Genomic DNA, 21,133 nt, shown 5'->3' with positions numbered 1-21,133 from the left:
AGCTGTGGTCACGCTGAATGTTTACAAAGCTAAATGTTTACAAATCGTAGAGCCGTAGAGCCGGGTTTCTATTAGGGGCAGATAATCTAGTTCGATTTTAAACTTACAGGAGGTAACTAAGAAATAACTTCTTTCTTTCTTCTTCGTTCTTAATTATTAGTGTTGAAGGGGATCAAGATTTATCTGCTAGTGGGTTTGAACTCGAGAGTTTGTTCGAATTTATCAACCACGAGCTTTTTGCCGACTCGACCACGCCTCCAACACAATTAAGCGTTACGTGTCAACTGGTTATGCGCCATTGACTACGATTTCAGCCTGCTTTTCTTGAAATAACTAAGAGGAGGCTGCTTTCACGGGGGGGGGGGGGGGGGTCGGGGTTAGGGGAAGGGGTGGGGGGGGGGGGGGGTTAGTGTTTTAAAGCAAATATTTTCAGTGGCAGCATTGGTACTGTCGAATTCACAAATTATGAATTACTGAAAAGTAGAAAATAAAACAACTAAATAGCGGCGTATGATACGCTGCGGGTCGGCTCGTTATTTATATTTGTGCATCGAACTGAAGAGCCGCATCTTGACATCAAAGAAGCCGCATGCGGCTCGCGAGCCGCAGGTTGCCGACCCCTGACCAAGCAACATCAGCAGAGGTCATTTTTAATTTCCTTACTAGCTGGCCACACAATATTTAAAATTGAACAAATATTTCTAAAAGAAACATTCCAAAATTCTAACATAGGTAGTGCTGAAGGGTTCTTAATTATACGCATATGGCTTTAAAATCAGTTATTGTTTTTTATTTTCCGTCTACGTGCTTTTAGTAATTTTAAAACTACAAATGTAAATCTTTGCATTATCAAGGAAATTAAAAATATTATTTTATATTATGATTTATAAAAAAAAATGAGTTTTTGTTTTATTTGTGCAATGTTATTATCGTTTATTTTTTCTGAACGGCTTTGTAGGTAGCATCCCGTGATCAATGAAAACTATAAAATGGGAAACAACTTTTGGCTAAAGCTAGTAAAACATGTTTAATTTTTTTTTCTACATTCATAACAGCAGCACACTATAAAGTTTCGTGTAATTAATATCTGTTACCCATGAAGACAAAATAGAATTCAACAAACTTAAAATGTTTAGGAATATTGCTTATTCAGAATTTTTCTTTTTTTTTTAAACAATTTTTAATGTATCTCAATGTTTTCTTTTGCCTTTTTAATTTGATTAATTCTATCAAATACAACTATTTTTGAAGTATTACAATTTAAAAAAAAATCATTTTCAAACGCAAATCTGATGTATTACAAATTTAATATATTGTTTACTTATGTCTATTGTTTGAAACATCCATGGGTGTAGCTGGTTATACGAATCACATTATTTTCTCTTTGTTATTGCTTCTGAACTATTAATGTAAGCGGTCAGCAAATTATAATTTTCTTTTAACATTAAACATAAAATAATTTGAAATCTACAGAGTTTCTATCTTGATTTTTAAATCTTAGTAAATAAAAAGACATATACAAATAATTTACTACAATTCACAGCAATAATATCATTTAAAAAAATAAAGTTGAACTTTTTATTTAATTAACCACTGTTTTACTGTCCGCATTCTTTACCTCGGTTACTTTTTTTTAACTATAAAAAAATAGCTTTAATCTACATATCTCTTAAAAAATGGAGTGGTTAACGAAACGTCTACTATATTTCTAAATGAATGAGAGAGCAGGGTCAACATATAGGAAAATGATCAATGAAATGTCTAACGAGATACAAGGTTTACATACCACCCCCCCACCCATACCGCTAAACTTGTTATAGAGAGCCTAGCTGAGTTTCCCCACATATGATATATGATATAGCAGCATAAACATTGATGGACTTCATCTCTGGAAGGTATTGTCACCGACTGTATGGTGTCAATATATCAGGGCTAGTAGGATAGTTTTATATCAGGGCTGGTAGGATAGTCTTATATCAGGGCTGGTAGGATAGTTTACTTAACATTCGATCGGAACGTTGATAGGTTTATATCAGGGCTGGTAGGATAGTTTACTGAACATTCGCTCACAATATCGATATGTTTATATCAGGTCTGGTAGGATAGTTTACTGAACATTTGAGCACAACGTTGAAATGTTTATAGCAGGGCTGGTAGGATAGTTTATTGAACATTCACTCAGATATGTTTATATCAGACGTTAGCTAAAATTAACGACTAAACAATTATAGGTAATTTAAATTATTTTTCTATGGTTGAGTTGTTGATAGGAAGAAAATGCAGTTGCGCACGCCATAAATGGAGGAAATCATGTACATGTTTTGTTAGGAAAATTGTGTCTGGCTCTATACTTAGTCACACATAAATCCTAACATTTAAAATTTTCTTTATTCTCTTTTTTTTTTGGTTGTTAATCGTAATGTAGTCTATTTTTTTTTTTTTTTTTATGCATGAGAAATGCATACAGAGCCATTATAGTTTCACTTTCCTACTTCATTCAAAGCAAACACTTCAGGTTATTGAATTTTAACTTTTACAGTCTAGAGTTTAGATCTTTGACCTTTGTTACTAAATATTTTGCGTCACACATATTCTACATACAGTACTTGTTCTAGATTTATACTACATTATTGATTACACTCTTTCTTACTTTTTTCTTGTTCTCTTCTTTCTTAAAACTTTGAAATATTATAAGTATACTTGATGGTTGCGTTGCAATTTTAAAAGTAAATACATAAAATAAAAATAAAAAGGACTGTGGTAGATTATAGGTTTATATGAGCAGGGTTTCAGGAAAGTCCATACCACCCCACCCCCCCCACCAAATAAAATTAACCATGCAGAGAACACCCACAAAAGCATCACGGAAAACTTCCTAAGGGGACATCCATAAATGACGTCACGCTTTTTAAACAAGTTTTAACTCCCCATTTACTTAGTCACACCTCGTTACAAAAAGCCAGACCATCCCCCTAAAATGACGTCACACATCAGCCTACAACCCCAACCCCTTTACATTGCTGTTGAATTTTCCTTAAAACAGCGATCTTTTTCCCATATCTTTTTACAATTTATTAAAACATTTTTTTAAACGCGAAATAACGGCTAAAATTCGTTTTTTATAATGCAAATTGGTGACGTCACACTATCTAAACACCCAATCAGAGGCTTAGCGACCCTTTCCGGCGCCCGGGTACAAAGTCGTTTTACCAAAACGTATTTTGCGACAAACTCCTTCTTAAGCGTTGCTGTGTTAAAGTTTTAAAAAAATAATAATAATAACGCTATTTAAACGTTATACACATATTCTACAGTTATACCACTACAAGTAATATTTCATACTGTATTGGTTAGAGTTCTAAATCAGTAAAGATAATGTCTGGAACAAAATGTGTTTTTTTTTTTTAAAACTTAAATTCATGCAAAGACCTTGCCATTTTTTATATGGGAACAATTACAAGGGAGGAAACGCAAAACAAACTACTGAGCTGTCGATTTTAATAAATTTAAAAAATGTATATTTTAAAAAAAATAGTCATAGAACAAATTATCAAACAAAAATACGTCAAAATTTTAGAAAATATTAACAAAATTAGAAGTCACGCTAAAATGCATAAAAAAACTCTCAGGTTATAAAATTTAAAAACGGTAACTTTAATGTATACATTGTTCTAAGACAAGCAATTTATTCAGCATTATCAAACGCTATGTAGTTAAGGTAATTTGAGTAAAAAATTATTTTAACAATCCCTTTTTTTGTGGAATTCCATTAAAATTCTATATTTTCTCCTTTTTGATTATTATAAATGCAATTGATGTTCATGTCTTTGGTGCTGTGTAAAACTATCAAACAAGTAATTATTACTTATTTAAATGTTTAAAATAATTGAATTAATAAAAAAAAAAACAATTGTTTTGAGGACTGTATAGATGTAGATGTTTGAAAGAGAAGAATGTTTGCTTTGATGTGTCTCATTGTAATAACATAACTTTTCCGATTGCTTAAAATTTGTATCATTGTAATTCTCTGTAATCACAAATTTATTTCAGCTCTACTTAAAAACCCAAACTCCACCCCGCCCCCCCCCCACCCACCCACCACGCCGAGGGAAAAATCCATTGAATCATCATCTAATTACACATTTGCATTTTCAGGTTGTTTTTTTTTTAATTTTTTAATTTTTTTATATTTAGACGTTTTGTATTAGATCTATGTATAAGTAAACCATCTTAAATGAATGAAAGCAGGCTACAAGTAAGAAAGAAATATTACTATTGTAAATCTGTATCAGTCCTCACAAGCCGATGATGAAAACTGTAATACTAAAGCGAACACACAACTGACGCTGTAAATTACATGTCTGAGGCAGAAAAAAAAAATACTAATTACATTCATTTGAATTGTTGATCGACAGTTCCTTTTTAGTAACGTTCACCATTGTGTTCATGTTATGATTGTTTATGTTAATCTTTGAACTATATTAAAGACTAACACACACACACGCACACAGTTTTTTATGCTGATGTAATTGTTTCTGTTTGAAAATAAAAGTATTATAATACACGGTAATCAAACCAATATCCAAGCCAGTTAGTCGGCATTTGCCGTGTTGAGAGCCCCTAAGGTGGATTGGGATAGTCCTATAGTTTTATTATTTGATAACTAAGTTTATTATAGCATGTGTATTTTTTTATATGAATGCAAATTATTTCATATTTAAAGCTATTTATTTTAAATAAAAATATTATACTTATTAACGTAATACTAATCAAATACCAAATATTGAAATAAAAATGTTAGTGGCTCTTTAAAAACTGGAATATTTTGTAAATTGTAACTGTAACAGTCAAATGTAAGGTGAATGCATGTTTCGAGTATGTTTCATAAAAAGGCGATATAAATATAAAATATAGTGTGGGTGTGCGCATGCGCTAAAAAAGGAAGCAAGGGGGTAGAGAGCGGGAAGAAAATGGCGATTTTTCGGCAGTGAAGTCGTTGTATCAATGAACCAATAAAATCATGAAAATTTCCTGAACGTGGGTTGTTTAATGTTATAAATCAGACTATAATATGTAATAACAAAGGAGGAGAGCGATTGGTATTTGTTTTTTGAGTTTGTGCCATGATAGGCAGCAGAAAAGGCCGTGACAGTAACTTTTGTCTCTTACGTCTCAAAAGGTTGCCGACACCTGATATAAGCTATAATTCTAATTCTCAGTCAATAACCCCCCCCCCCTAGATCAGGGGTCGGCAACCACCGCCTCGCGAGCCCCATGAGGTTCTTTTGATGTCCAGATGCGGCTCTCCAGCTCCTTGCAAATATTACTAGCTATATTATTTCATTATCAAAACTCACAAAAAAAATATACTGTAAAGAAACACAACTTTAAACAAAATAAAACACTCATCAGAGAACAGTGAGAGTAGGTGAGGTAGAAAGTAAATGGACAGCTGACAGCCGCTTGGGCACCAGGCCTAGCCCCACAGCCGCGCTATAGCCAGCCCTTAGCAACAATTCCATGCTTGCCACTGCCAAAGTGCCGAAGTTTTTAATATCGTTAAATGTGGAATGTTATGTTATGCATAATGCCTTTCTCTATCTGACAGTTATCATTAATTTGACCTGAGTGACGTAGTTTTTTAGTTATTAGCTTCCAACTGTTGAGTCGAGTACAGGACGGTGGGGTACGAGTTTACCCTGCGTTCAGTGGGGTGGAAGATAAGCCCGGTGAGAACCGAAGGACAGAAGCGACCGATACACCGTACTTAAACCAATACTTAAGCCAGTTAGTCGGAGTTTGCCGTGTTGAGGCCTGCTTCGTTAATGACAGACACATCCTGAACAGCTGATGTCGATAAAGAAAGAAAAAGAAAAGTTAACAGCTTCTAAAGTGGATTGGGATAGTCCTATAGTTATACTAGTCGATTGCCGTTTTGTAGTCGTTGTCTTTGAGCTGCCTTTTCTTGCCCCCCCCCCCCCCCCCCAAAGGCTTTATTACATTATACTTCCCGTCTTTCTTTTGGATCCCGTCCATGAACCGGGCGTAAAGTTGGTTACACATGGTGGGGTAGTGCCTATCTGTTTTACAGTTGGGGCACAACATCGTTCTCTCTGAGAGGTGGATCACTGCAACCTGTGCCGCCCCTTCTTTAAATCTTATAAAGTGTGGTATTTTTTTCTTTGTCCATTTTGGGCTTAATTATGAATTTATAGTTGTTCCCTCGGTCTTCAGTCTTGATGTTTGGGGTGGTCCCCTCTTCACATAGGCCCTGAAAGGCTGTTTCCAGTTCAGCCTTACTAATGTGAGGGGGAATCATCTCAGTGTACTTTTAACACAGTTCTTTTTGTCGACGTGAGTGACGCTTACTCTAATTAACCTCTGCGTCCTTTCATTAGTTAGTGTCTTTGGCTCGTAGAATTCGGTGAGCATAAAACTCTCGTAAATTTTCCTTGAACCCAGTGTGGCATACCAGACTTTCACTTCTCCATAGTTGTAGACCCTTTTGAAATCAGTCTCCTGGCAGCCTATTATGTTGGCAAATTGAGTTAGAAACTCGACATTTGTTATTGTGGTCAGCCATCTGCCTTGAAGGATTGTAATTTCTACCGTATTGGGTTCATGGAAGAAGACTTTGAATCCCGGTATTCAGACGTCAAAGAATAAGCCATCTTCATCCATTCTTTGTTTTTCTGTTTTGGCCCCACCAGGACCAAAATACACTCAACAAGTTTCAATAGTTTTTATTTAGTATGAATATTTACTTACAAATGAAGTCCACAGGCAGAAATAAATACACGCAGACTAAATTAAGATAACAAGGGTATCTCGATTTAATCACTTTCATTAAAATCCAAATTTTGAAAATAAGAAAATATGAAATTGTCACAAATAATATATTAAAAATGGAAATATACGGAGCACTATTTTCAAACACATGCCATGGCGGCCATTTAGAAAAAAAATGTTTGTTGTTTAAATTCCGTATAAAATATCACTTAATTTGCAATATAGCTGTAATATAATAAGAATTCTTATTCCGAAGTTTTACTCTAAATATAAAATTAATTGAATATATGAATACTGCTATAAATTGTATAATACGGAGCAACATTATATTTATTTAAAGGTCCTGCAAAAGTTCTCCCGATTTATTTTATAAAGACGCAGTGTTTCAAACATATGCTATATATAAACAGTAGCGTATTTAGTTATTTTTGCCTATCATTGTTGTATTTATTTTTGTTTTGATAAAGGGAATTTCTTGTCAGTTACTTCCCTTAATATAGTGCATATAATTAAATGGGAAAAGATAAAAACACTTGTTTTAATAGACATACATTTTACATTATTAACAACTAAATGATTCAACGATGTAATCACAGCGTTTACATCCTGTGTTTTAGGTGATTTTGCAGCTACAAAAGATTGATATGATTCACACTATAGACGACGATTTAAGGTGTATCATTTTACTCTACATTACACCCATGTTACTTTTTAAACACCTATTTTCAAATTTATTTCAGTAAAAGTAGTTAGTCCATATTTCTCAACCCAAATCCACACAATACATTCATTAGCCAGTTCTATTTTTACAATAACAAATTACCAATTACTACAGTATTTAAAATATTTAGGTTTGAAATGTTGAAAACATAGTTTTGTTTAATGTTTAAATACACAATTGCCCAAATCAAAACTAACACACACAAACAGACAACACAATTTTAAAAATAGTAAACTAGTATTAGCTAAAAAGAAAAAAAAATATGTTTATTGTTTTTAACATTGCTTAAGGGATTTAACTTTACATGACTTTCTAAAATCCTTAACGAAAAACAAGTGAAACATAGGCTCGGCTTTTTTTTTTACTTTCTCGTATATACGACGACGTATAGAGAAAGTCGTGTAATCGTGCAAAAAAAAATCGAGATTTTTGCAAATCTCGACGTTTTAGGGCTCCCTGAGTCGGAAATACATAGTTTTGCAATCTTGTCCGTATGTCTGTGTGTATGTGTGTGTGTGTGTTTGTGTGTGTGTGTGTGTGTGTGTGTGTGTGTGTGTAAACACGATTTACTTGAGTACCGTTACAGCTAGGTTGATATAATTTCATAAATAAGTATTATATCAAAATCGTAGATCCGTATTAACTTTTGAGCGATTGCCGATAACCGGAAGTGGAACTTTTTCTACTTTCCAATGTTCAAAAGCCTATAACTTGCGTACTATTTCAGATAGATAAATGAAATGTCACATGTAAGTACAAGTTCTTATTCTCTGCCTTCTACTGAATTTTGAGTTATTTCCGTCGATCGGAAGTAGTAATTTACGCTATTTCCGATTTCTCAAAAAAAACCGCATGTGAATTTGTAAAGTACTAATAATACCCCGCAATTCTTTTTTTTTATGAGATTCTATTATATTTTAAACCGTTTAAGTAATTTAAAATGGATTAAAAATATTGTCCATGTCCCGAGTTGCCATCCCCCGTAGTGTTATATTAGAATATTCGAGAAAGTTTAGGCGAGATCACTCCTGTTTTACTTAAATTAAAATTGTAATTTTTTTTAAAAATGTGTAACATTTTATAAACGCTTACATTTGCTTGAGCTGTATAGATAAAATGTGCTGACCACACACTACATAGTTATATTAGGGTCACGGAGTTCTGATCATACAAAACATGTAAGGGTCACGGAGTTCTGATCATACAAAACATGTTAGGGTCACGGAGTTCTGATCATACAAAACAAACCCAGGTAAAATTAATGTGTTCAAATGTTTATATACTACTACCTCAGCTCAGATGATGCTAGTGTTGATAAATGATAACTGCTATGGTACTTTTGACGACACTATTCAATTGTTATTTTAAAAAAAAATACTAATAAACTAAAGGTTTTGTCAAGGAAGTTGGGACAACAATCTATGGTCGCCGTTGTTCAGTCTAAAAATAAAAAAAATAGCAATCATAAGTTCATGAAGAAACGGTAACAGTGATCGTACGTTAAATTGTAATTTTAGAATAGCTGACACACTTGGGTTGTCATCTGGTTTTATTATATATGTAGCTTTTTGATTCAAGCTGAACATTACTATGTGCGTTGTATACGATGTACATATAGAAGTAGTTTACAAATTGTTTTCCATTGTTCAAATAATAGGAATAAAAGAAAGGCAATCGAACATTGACACTCATAGAGATCTTTTTTTAATGATCGCACATTATTTACTAACAAAATACAGACTATCGAGTAAACAATCTTGTTTATTATTTTGTTTAAAACATACATGCTATTTTAGTTGTATACGTTTCAGTTAGAAAAGAAAATATATTGTTAAATTGTTTAAGACGGTGATGTTGCTTTATACATATTTTAAAGACCAGCAAATCATTCGGTTAAACCGTTAAACTGCTGCCATTATCACGTTCACATGTTGTCATTTTTTTTTTCTTGCAATAAAAAAAAAAAAAAAAAAAAAAAAAAAAAAAGTGTTAACGAACTTTAAAAGCATTACATATATTTAACGTAGTATCAGATGATGGTGTATGTGGAATTTTGACATTAAAATAATGGCACAACACCATGTGGAATTATCACAATAGTTTGATAGCCGAACATCATGTGGAATCATCACATTAAAATGATAGCCAAATATCATGTGGAATCATTACAGTAGTTTGATAGCCAAACATCATGTGGAATCATCACAGCAGTTTGATAGCCAAACATCACGTGGAATCATCACAGTAGTTTAATAGTCAAACATCATGTGAAATTATCACAGTAGTTACATCATCACCAACAGGTCGGTCAACTTGCTGTTAATTTGTTTTGTATTAACTCAACATCTGATTGTGTCACAGATTATGTTACATCACATTACCATCTGGTCTTGGCCTACTTATCTAATTATAATTTGCAATGCTGAAATATGAAAAATAGTTAGCCTATATTTAATCTTCTATTATTTTGATAAAAGTGTTTTAATGTTTAAATGTGTCTGTATAAACTTATATGTTAATGTTAACAATACTATTAAGTTATGGTTATTTATAGTTTTAACGAGGTCTAGCCAATACTTTTATGTATAAATACCTCACTGGCGTAATACCATTCACAGATACTGTAAATCTATGACGTTTGATGTATAACCATATACTTTACCACAACAACTTTGGTTTAATTATCTCTTAATTTACTTCTGACATGATCAGTGTTCTCTTTTTCAGTTCAGCAAAAAAAAAAAAAAAAGTTGCAGCTTAACCTGAGCTAATTTTCTTCTCAATGGACTTGATCGAACCCTGTTTTTGTTGTGTCGTAAGACATGTGCCGGAATACGACACACTCCTTCTTTAGCGTTGTAGTGTGTTTTACAGTAAAACAAAACAAACAAAAAATTAACGTTTAACGTTATAATTATCACATACTGTTTTATCTGGAAATTAAAAGTTTTATTCTGTATTTATGAGAGTTCTCTAACAGTTTAGATATTGTCTAAAACTAAATGCCTTTTTTTATAACTTAAAATACATATTACTATTGCCATTTCTTAGTTTATAGAAAAGGTGAAGGGAGGCAATTCAGTCAAACTAACAGAGCTATATGTTATAAAAACTTTAATAACATATTCTTCAGAAATAGGCATTTTATTAAAAAATAAATATGTAAAATGAACACATTTTAGAAAAATTTAAATAACTAAGCAAGAAAACTAACTTTTGTATAAAAATATTGTAGGTTATATAAATTTAAAAAACTGACTTAATTGCATGTCGTCTTTAAAGAATTGGGATCCAACCCGTTCTCACAATGTTAGCAAATAATTACATTTTCGTTTGTGAATAATTTTTAATTTTCATAGAATAAAATTTAGTAAACTCATTGATCAGTCAGAAACAATATTATAACAGTATAACGAACTGACCTGTCACGTGGGACGGTCAGCTGACCAAGAGTTGGATCTGAAAGGTAAACGATGCTTTTAATTATAAAATAAAACAATGAGATATTAAAAATGTAAATGTCCATATAAGACAATATTTGATACACTTAAATGGTCAAATAATAAGATATAACTACCGTGTGATATACTGGAAGGTAAACCGTCTAGTAGAGGTTCATTTAGTAAATGTTGATGTTACATCTGTTACATCGTCACCATCAGGTCGGTCAACTTGCTGTTTGATTTCTTTTTAAATAAGTTGACAACGTAATATGACAAATACTAATTTACATAACCGTTAACGATGCTGTTAAAATCTTTAAAAAATCAAATCCAATCTACTTCTAGCCCATTACTACTATCAGTCAATCATAAATGTCGTTAAAAAACGATAAATTATGACAGGCTAAAGTGATATGTGCACATAACTTGTCGTCTGAGTTATAGAAATCTGAAAGAAGATTTTACAATATTGTAGTTGATGGTACGATAGTTGTATGTAACAAGGACAATTTTTGTTATAACATCAGATGTAAGTATATACACTATGTTGTAATATAAGCTGTTGAAATATATTGTATCAGTCACTCACAATTTATATTTTTCCAATTAAAAATACATTATAAACGAAACAAACACATTTTGTGTGTGTGTTTTTTTTTTTTTTTTTTTTTTTTTTTTTTTTTTTTTTTTTTTTTTATAACAAGTAACTTGGAAATCGTGAGCTACCTACATATTTATTATTAAAAGTTGAATGTTGATATAAACAACAAAAACAGTGACTATAATAATCATGTTTTAAACACAAATGAACATTTCGGTTTAATTAATTTATATTATTTAGTTTTGAAGTTTTATTTAAATGCATTCAAAGTTGCCATGTAAAAGAACTATTTCTATTTTATGAGAAGATATTTAAATGAATGAAATTGATAGCTCTACTTTGCGAATGCGTGTTCTACACAATCAGTAACGCGTATTTTTGAAACAGTGTTGTGTTTTTAGAGTTGTGTCCCTTTAAGCGGTCACAGAAACTAGTGAACCCTACTTCACTTGCCCCATAGACTGTCAGGTTTGAAAGGAAACTTTACTTCCCCTTTAAGTCAAACTTCCATTGTCAAACATGCACATTCCACAGAGTTAGGATAAACTATGTTCTCAAACTGGATGATGCATAATACAAAAATATCCGAAGGAAACATTTGAATACATTGAACATGCATTTAAATCTGGGTAGAGAGATAAGAACACACCCGTATATTTTACTGTTCAAACTTTAATAATGTACCTCATGTTAAGATAAAGTGTATATTTCATTCTGTCAGAGAAAAGTACATAAACCCCTCTCCTACATAAACTCATCTCCTATATAAAACATCTCCTATATTAACTCATCTACTACATAATCTCATCTCCTACATAAACGCCTCTCCTATATAAACCATCTCTTTTTTAACCTTCTCATACATAAACTCCTCTCCTACATAATCATTTCTTCTACATACACCCCTCTCCATCATCAACTCTTCCCTACATTAAGTTCTCACCTACATAAACCCTGTCCTACATAACCCCTCTTATGAAAGTTGCTCGTTAGTTCATAGAGGCGTCCATGTACTGTGGTCACTCCATCTATACCATTTAAAATCTTCTCTCACTCTTCCATTAGGGCCTTCACTGGAGGGAATTCTTTATTCCGGAGATAGATTTTACCCATTGTCGTCATACACAAAACATTTGACTTCTTCACTGGCTTTAACTTTCTCTTTCATTTTCTCAAGAAATTCAATGGCTTGTTTGGGAATTGCTGGACAACATAAACCCAAAGCTCCGCCAGATAGAGGAGGGGGGGGGGTGATTTTATGCTCAAAGTCGGACAGGGCATTTTCATACAACCGTAGTTTCTCATCTCCTTTTCAAAAGATCTGGTGTCTTACAAACTGCAGTAGCCTTAGAATTGATGCCATATTTTTTGTTGTAAAACTCTAGAGTCCCCATTCAGGAGAAACTTCACCCGTACTTTTCTTTGTTGTTCTGCTAGATAACCAGCTACGTTAGGTATGATTGATATGTTTCTAAAATATATTATTTCTATCGTCCACGGATATTTCTTTCTTTCTGTGACAAGATATGACGTTAACATACTAGGACGCAAGTCTCATCGTCAATTGAATAGACCAAATCTGTTGTCTAATAAATGTATAACTCTTGGCAACTGTTTTTGTGATTAATTTAGTCACCTCTTATTTTAAGACACATATATGAATAAAGCTTTACCTGTTTCCGTGTATCAATATATTATCTTGATAATTTAATAGTATGCAACTATCGGCCTTTTTTAGTAATTTAAAAATAAAAGTAAATGACATCAATTGCAGTTGAAGTAAATTTATAGCCCTTGATATGTTTTGGAATAAGACGGTAGTGTATTGCAGTATTAAAATTGAATATTGAAAAACCGAGTTGGCATAAAAAGACGTTATATTAATGTTCCATGTCAACTGCTTGAAATAACACATTATTAGGTGACCTGACATATGCCAGATTATGCTGTCATAAACTGAATTATATATGTAAAATATATGTTTCATTTATAATTATAAAGCTCGATATTAATTAACCAATCAGTACTTAACACGCATTTAATTAGACCAATCAGCAAAAGAGAAACATTGTCTCTAAACAAAATCACTGTTTCTATGATTGTATAGACAGCGGTAGCTTATCCACACTGGTACCCCTGGCTATAACAACATGTTTGCAAAATAAAGAACAATCTAGAAGTCATTATTGTAAAATGTATTTAATTAAAGGACATACACGAGTCTACAGTCACATAATGTATTTCTAGGCCGACCCATATAATTTGTGGCGAAAATGTTTGTAATAGTTTTCCAATGTTACATGTTAAATAGAACATGTGATTATATTGTTTGGTTTGTTTCTATGTCGTGCGTTTTATTATTGTTATGAAGATATTTAGAGATATGATAGAATGCACACTATAATTTTTTTTTTTGACACAACAGTTATAGTTTTTAAATTTTTCTTTTTACACATAAATACATGATAGAGTTAACAAAACGATTATGTTATGGTTACTTATAATTTATACGAGGCCTAGACATTACTAGTATACATAAATTTATCTATGGTGTATTTACCTTTTAGTGATACTGTAAATCTCTAATGTTTGAGGAATAACTATAAATTTTACCACTACATTTTTGAATCATATCATTGTTCATATCATTGTCCGTTCTAAATTTTCTCTCAATCACATTTTGTAATTATTAATTTTTCCAAGGCAAAAAAAAATTGCTTCTTTAGGGGTCATCCATAACGCTTTTTAAAAAGGATTTTTACCTCCCCCCCCCTGCCACTCCCCTTAGGCACATGTAGTCACAAAAAAGACAGATCCCCATAAAATGACGTCACACATCAGTCTACAACCCCCCCCCCCCCCCCCTCAAAACTTCCGTTGTATGTTCCTTAAAACAGTTATATTTTCCAATTTCTTGTCCGAACTCTGTCAACATAAAGTGTTTTAATTAATTTTTATTACAATTTATTAAAACATTTTTTGACGAGAAAGAACAGCTAAAATACGTTTTCTAGTATTGCTTTTTACAATGCAAAACAACACCCCCCCTTTCCTCCTAAGAGTGTGACGTCATTTATGGACACCCCTAACCCGAGATAATTTTCTTCTCAATCGGCTTATGACAAATTCAGAAAAAAAAAACATTAAGGAATTTCGATTGCCCGAACGCCGTTTGCTGGAAGGCCGTTTTACCAAAAAGTATTTGCGACAAATTCCTTATTTAAGCGTTGCGGTGTTTCACATGTAAAACAAAAAAAAATAATTAATAACGCAATTTATACGTTATACACATATTGTACAGTTATACCATTACAATTAATATTTTATACTGTATTGGTTAGAGTTCTAAATCAGTAAAGATACTGTCTGGAACAAAATGTGTTGTTTTTTCTTTATTTTTAATTTAAATACATATCTGTCAAAGACCGAGCCATTTACAAGGGAGACAACGCAATGCAAATTACTAACCGCTTGGTTTTTGTAAACTTTAGAAAGATATATTTTTTAAAAAATGGTCACAGTATGTATTTTCTGAAAAAAAGCTATTTAAAGGTTTCAGAAAATATAAAAAAAAAAATAGTAGTCACGCTAATATGCATTAAAAATCTTTCATGCTATAAAAGTTGAAAACAGTGACTTAAATGTATACATTTTTCTAAGAAAAGCAATTTATTCAGCTAATATTCCATTTCTTCCCTAACTAGAAACAATTGTTTTAGCAATAATACATTCATATCAGTGTTATAAGCTAGGGGTCGGCAACCTGCGTCTCGCGAGCCACATGCGGCTCTTTTGATGTCAATATGTGCTCTCCAGCTGCTTTCACAAATACTAATAGTTATATTAATTCATTTTAACTTTTACTTTCTCGTATATACGAATTATAGAGAAAGTCTTGTAATCGTGCAAAAAAAAAAATCGATATTTTTACAAATCTCGACGTTTTACACCTCACTGATACGGAAAAACAATTTTGCAATCTTGTCCGTATGTCTGTGTGTCTGTGTGTGTGTCTGTCTGTCTGTCTGTCTGTCAGTGTGTAAACACGATAACTTGAGTACCGTTACAGCTAGGTTGATGAAATTTCATATATAAGTATTTTATCAAAATCGTAGATCCGTGTCAACTTTTGATCGATTTCCGATAACCGGAAGTGGTACTTTTCCTACTTTGAATTTTTCAAAAGCCTATAACTTGAGTACTATTTCAGATAGATAAATGAAATTTCACATGTAAGTAAAAGATCTAATTCTCTACCTACTGTTAAATTTGGAGTAATTTCCGTTGACCGGAAGTAGTAATTTACGCTACTTCCGATTTCTCAAAAAACTAATGTAAATTTTTTAAGTACTAATAAGTTCCCATCCCCTGTTATTTTATATAAAAATATTCGATAAAGTTTAGGGGAGATCACTCCCGGTTTATTTTTTAGTTATTAGCTTTCTACGGTCGAGCTGGGTACTGGACGGTAGGGTACGAGTTTACCCTGGGCTCTGTGGGATGGAAGATAAGCCAGGTGAGAACCAAAGTACAGAAGTGACAAATACACGGTAATCGAGCCGATACCCAAGCCAGTTAGTCTGTTTAAATACATGCACATTTTAATACATTATTAACACAATAAAATGATTTAACAATGTAATCATACATTATACATTACAACAATAAGGGTTAAACGTTTTCGACAACATGACTTATTTTATTCTTCTCTTTATTGAAAAAAATCGTATAGATTAACGCCAAAACTTCTGATGATCAAATTTCCTGCTACTGTCACTGTCAGTGTTGGATGTGTTTCTTGTATCTCAGCTCACACCCTGAGTGGTCTAAGTGTTGGATGTGTTTCTTGTATCTCAGCTCACACCCTGAGTGGTCTAAGTGTTGGATGTGTTTCTTGTATCTCAGCTCACACCCTGAGTGGTCTAAGTGTTGGATGTGTTTCTTGTATCTCAGCTCATACCCTGAGTGGTCTAAGTGTTGGATGTGTTTCTTGTATCTCCGCTCACACCCTGAGTGGTCTAAGGGTTGGGTGTGTTTCTTGTATCTCAGCTCACACCCTGAGTGGTCTAAGTGTTGGATGTGTTTCTTGTATCTCAGCTCACACCCTGAGTGGTCTAAGTGCTGGATGTGTTTCTTGTATCTCAGCTCACACCCTGAGTGGTCTAAGTGTTGGATGTGTTTCTTGTATCTCAGCTCACACCCTGAGTGGTCTAAGTGTTGGATGTGTTTCTTGTATCTCAGCTCACACCCTGAGTGGTCTAAGTGTTGGATGTGTTTCTTGTATCTCAGCTCACACCCTGAGTGGTCTAAGTGTTGGATGTGTTTCTTGTATCTCAGCTCACACCCTGAGTGGTCTAAGTGTTGGATGTGTTTCTTGTATCTCAGCTTATACCCTGAGTGGTCTAAGTGTTGGATGTGTTTCTTGTATCTCAGCTCACACCCTGAGTGGTCTAAGTGTTGGATGTGTTTCTTGTATCTCAGCTCACACCCTGAGTGGTCTAAGTGTTGGATGTGTTTCTTGTATCTCAGCTCACACCCTGAGTGGTCTAAGTGTTGGATGTGTTTCTTGTATCTCAGCTCACACCCTGAGTGGTCTAAGGGTTGGATGTGTTTCTTGTATCTCAGCTCACACCCTGAGTGGTCTAAGTGTTGGATGTGTTTCTTGTATCTCAGCTCACACCCTGAGTGGTCTAAGTGTTGGATGTGTTTCTTGTATCTCAGCTCACACCCTGAGTGGTCTAAGTGTTGGATGTGTTTCTTGTGTCTCAACTCACACCCTGAGTGGTCTAAGTGTTGGATGTGTTTCTTGTATCTCAGCTCACACCATGAGTGGTCTAAGTGTTGGATGTGTTTCTTGTATCTCAGCTCACACTCTGAGTGGTCTAAGTGTTGGATGTGTTTCTTGTATCTCAGCTCACACCCTGAGTGGTCTAAGTGTTGGCTAGTGCGCATGTCATGGTAGAATGTTTGCAAGTAAAACTAGAGACCTAGAGATTGTGTACGTCTCTTATTAAACAAGATTTCCGTTCATAATGTTACATCAGTGTAATCTCATCAGGACTGTGCTGACATCAGATGGTATATGGGTGGTAGGCACGGGGTGATAGGTGGATGGGTGATAGATACATGAGTGGTAGGTGTTGGGTGATGGGTGGATGGGTGATAGATACATTAGTGGTCAATTCTGGCTATACATAATAAGGGCCCTAACACAGACAAACTTGAAAAAACTAACACTGTCTTTTTAAACTCTTGTATCAGATATATATCAGAAATGTTTCCAAATGTCTAGTCTTATTCGAAAACACTTTAAGGGCGATAACTTAAAAATTAACATCAACATATTTTAATATCATTGAATTTTCTTCTTATAAAACAAAAAGGGCCAATAGTTGCACACAATTAAGTTATCGACATAATATATTGATACTAGCAAACATCATTTATCTTTTTCTTATATCTGTCTCAAAAAATGGTGAATTAATTAATTATTGAAACCGTGGCAAAGCATTATACATCTATCAAAGACAACCGATCAGGTCGGTGTAATTGACGATACTATTTGTTGTCTTGTATCGGCTTTAAGAATGTCTTCTTACTGTCAGATGTAATATTTAGATTCATTTTTTGGGGGAACATTTTAGTTCAGGGGTCGGCAACCTTTTGAAGCGGAAGAGCCAAAAGTTACAATTTTCAAAATTTCCCTGGTTTTAAAGAGCCACTAACATTTTTTTATTTCAAATATTTTTTTTTTATTAAGATTATTAGTATTTGTTCAAGGAGCTGGAGAGCCGCATCTTGATATCAAAAGAGCCGCATGCGGCTCGCGAGCCGCAGGTTGCCGACCCCTGTTTTAGTTTGATGGAAAAACAATTTTGGACTTAAACATTTTATTATTTTTAACTGTACTAAATGATACTGTCAGTTATGCAAGTACCAGTAAAGTTTGAACCCAGTCATCAAATAGAAATTAATTTAAAGTGACAATATCTAATCTAATCCAGACACACTGACAGACAGACAACCAAACATACACCGTATTCCCTTCTTTATATATATATATATATATATATATATATATATATATATATAAATAAGTATTTAAACAAGCGGCCCACGCTTTTAATTATAGTGATATAAATAGTAGTGCATTAATATATTTAAAGAAAGTAATTTTTTATATATAAAATAACCGCAGATTTACTATATTTTTAAAAATTATTTTATATTTAATAAAAATTGTATTATTTTATTCTTTTTAGTGCATTTTTTAAAAGCTTGTAATTATAAACGTTTTTATACATTTATTATTTACAGAAACGGTACTATGTTTATAAAAGGAAATATTGCCTCTGGTCAGTTAAAACAATGTTCCGGGGTTTACCCGAGGGTAGCACTAATTTTTTGCTGACCCCACAGGGACCGATGTACAACCCCAAGAGTTTTCAAAATCTTCCTACGTGGGAAATATTGTTTCGATATATAGCTCATGTAAGGAGAATTTCACTCGCGGTCACTTTTAAGCAGAGGTTGACCGATAGTTTATCCATAAGGCCGATTCATTTACCCAAGTGTATGGAAAAAATGAGCCAGGTGTACAGAGAAAAAGTTCCAAAACAGTGTTTTGAAAACAGTCATCATTAAAAAAAAAATAACAATGTTTATATAGGGACAATTCGGATCGGTCAGTTCTAACGGTCTTCCGGAATTTTCTACGACCTCAGGGAGTTATGAAAAGGTTATTACGTGGGGCATTTTTTCGATATATAGCCCATATAAGGCGCCGGTCAGTTGATGTCATTTTTGACGTGGACTTTTCGTGGACTTTTCGGCCAACCGGCATTGGCCCCCGTGTTCTATTGTCCCAAGGCAGGATCCTGCAAAATTTGACGCACCTGCGGCGCCGGGCAGTGCCCTATCGGGCAACCGACCACTTTGTTTTATATATACAGATATGAATGTATTATTTTAATTTTTAATTTTTATTTTTTTTATTTTTTTTTTCACCTTTTTTGCATTTTTATTTGATGAATAAAAACAGTAGGCCTATTTATAAATCCAGGTAGGAATGTATTAAACTTACATTTAAAGCACTGCTTATGCAACGAAGAATTATTTTTGATTTGAAATAGTATAAAAATGGAAGTTTAAATTAACAAGCTTAAAGTGCTAAAAACAAAACCGTGTTATTTCTATCTGTAGTGTAAGGGATGGTTTGGCTTTCTCATAGAGACAGCTTACATTTAGTTAGCACATTTCAAGAACCAACCAAGCTCCAATACTGTACATATGCCCTTACCATATCAAATATACTATATATGAATATTATAGTTATTATTTTAAAATAATTGTTTAGGCATAGTATCCCTTGCGCGTACCCCTGATTAACCTGAATAAATTGCTTGTATTAGGAAAATTATATAAAGTCATTGTTTTTTAATTTTTGAAATATAAAATATTTTTTTTTTTTTTTATACATTAAGATGTTTATTACAAGAACAGTACAAATGATGAGAACCATGATGAAGTGTACAACCTGACTATAAATATCTCAGTTTTCTCCTGAACATGATGATAAACACATTTTTACAAGTTTGTGATTAAGTTCAAAATGAAAAGGAAAAAAAAATTATATATATAATAGAACTAAGCAGATTCAGTTGTTTCTGTGGTGCCATTCGATGATTCATTTGAGTCTGTCTTTGCCTTTTTCTTCGGACTTTCATCTTCTGCATCTTCACTTTCTTTTTCATCTACAGATCGCTTTTCTGCTGTTGTTTCTTCTGTTTTTGATTCTGTCTCTTCTGAGCTAGCATTTTCATTTGTATTTTCTTCTGAATCTTCTGTTTTTGTGTTTTCTTCTGTTTGTTCTTCTGCTTCAGCATCAGCCTCATCAGCTTTGCCTTTAACATCTTCAACTGTCTTTGCTACAATTGGCTCTGTGGTCTCTTTTGTTTCTGACTCAACAGCAACATCATCCTTTGTTCCAGGCATTGTAAAATTGTGTGGTTTTCAGCGGACGACGACGGAAACCGAAATTGTTGCTAAGTGCATGAGTGTTCTTTGTACTATACGACATATATTGCTGTATATGAATCCTATAGGAGAGGGTATGAAAAGACAATTAATTAGATCAAAAATATATGATCTGAACTTGAAGACCGATATTTAGTTAAATGTTGGCTGTTATTCCGAATGTGTTGAAATATAAAATATTTTTATTGCACATTATAATAAACAAACTGAATTACAAGTACAAGTATAGGTTTCGGTTTATAAGACAAACTGTGTGCTAGTAAATTACTGTTATGCTATATATAACTATAGAAAATAATAATTTTTTAACAAGTAGGTAGTTTGCTTAATAATTTCGTATATGTTTTAAATACAAATACTTATTTACAATAACTGCATTTTATCCTATTACATTAAACGTAGATTTTTCCATAAACTTGATATCGATAATTAAGCACGTTTGTTAGTGTTGTCTCCCTTATATAGTTTTAATTCAAGCAAAGGCAACTGTTAAGCACTTTTAGTTTGTTTTAATAATTGATATAAAAAAGTCATGGCAATTCT

General features: G+C 33.1%; 1 protein-coding gene across 1 annotated transcript; it reads right to left on the bottom strand.

The window, feature by feature from the left end:
• Positions 1-20,026: 20,026 nt before the first annotated feature.
• LOC131939099 (uncharacterized) lies at positions 20,027-20,575 on the bottom strand. The gene has a single exon (XM_059297331.1). It carries the CDS (start codon positions 20,546-20,548, stop codon positions 20,201-20,203), a length of 348 nt encoding a protein of 115 aa, XP_059153314.1. The 5' UTR covers positions 20,549-20,575; the 3' UTR covers positions 20,027-20,200.
• Between the last annotated feature and the right edge of the window lie 558 nt (positions 20,576-21,133).

This window comes from Physella acuta, unplaced genomic scaffold (genome assembly GCF_028476545.2).
Source record: "Physella acuta isolate Inbredline_101_S28 unplaced genomic scaffold, ASM2847654v3 ptg000264l, whole genome shotgun sequence".
Classification (NCBI taxonomy): Eukaryota; Metazoa; Mollusca; class Gastropoda; family Physidae; genus Physella; species Physella acuta.
Note: the sequence above shows the minus strand (reverse complement) of the source record. Positions and strands in the feature narration are given on the sequence as shown.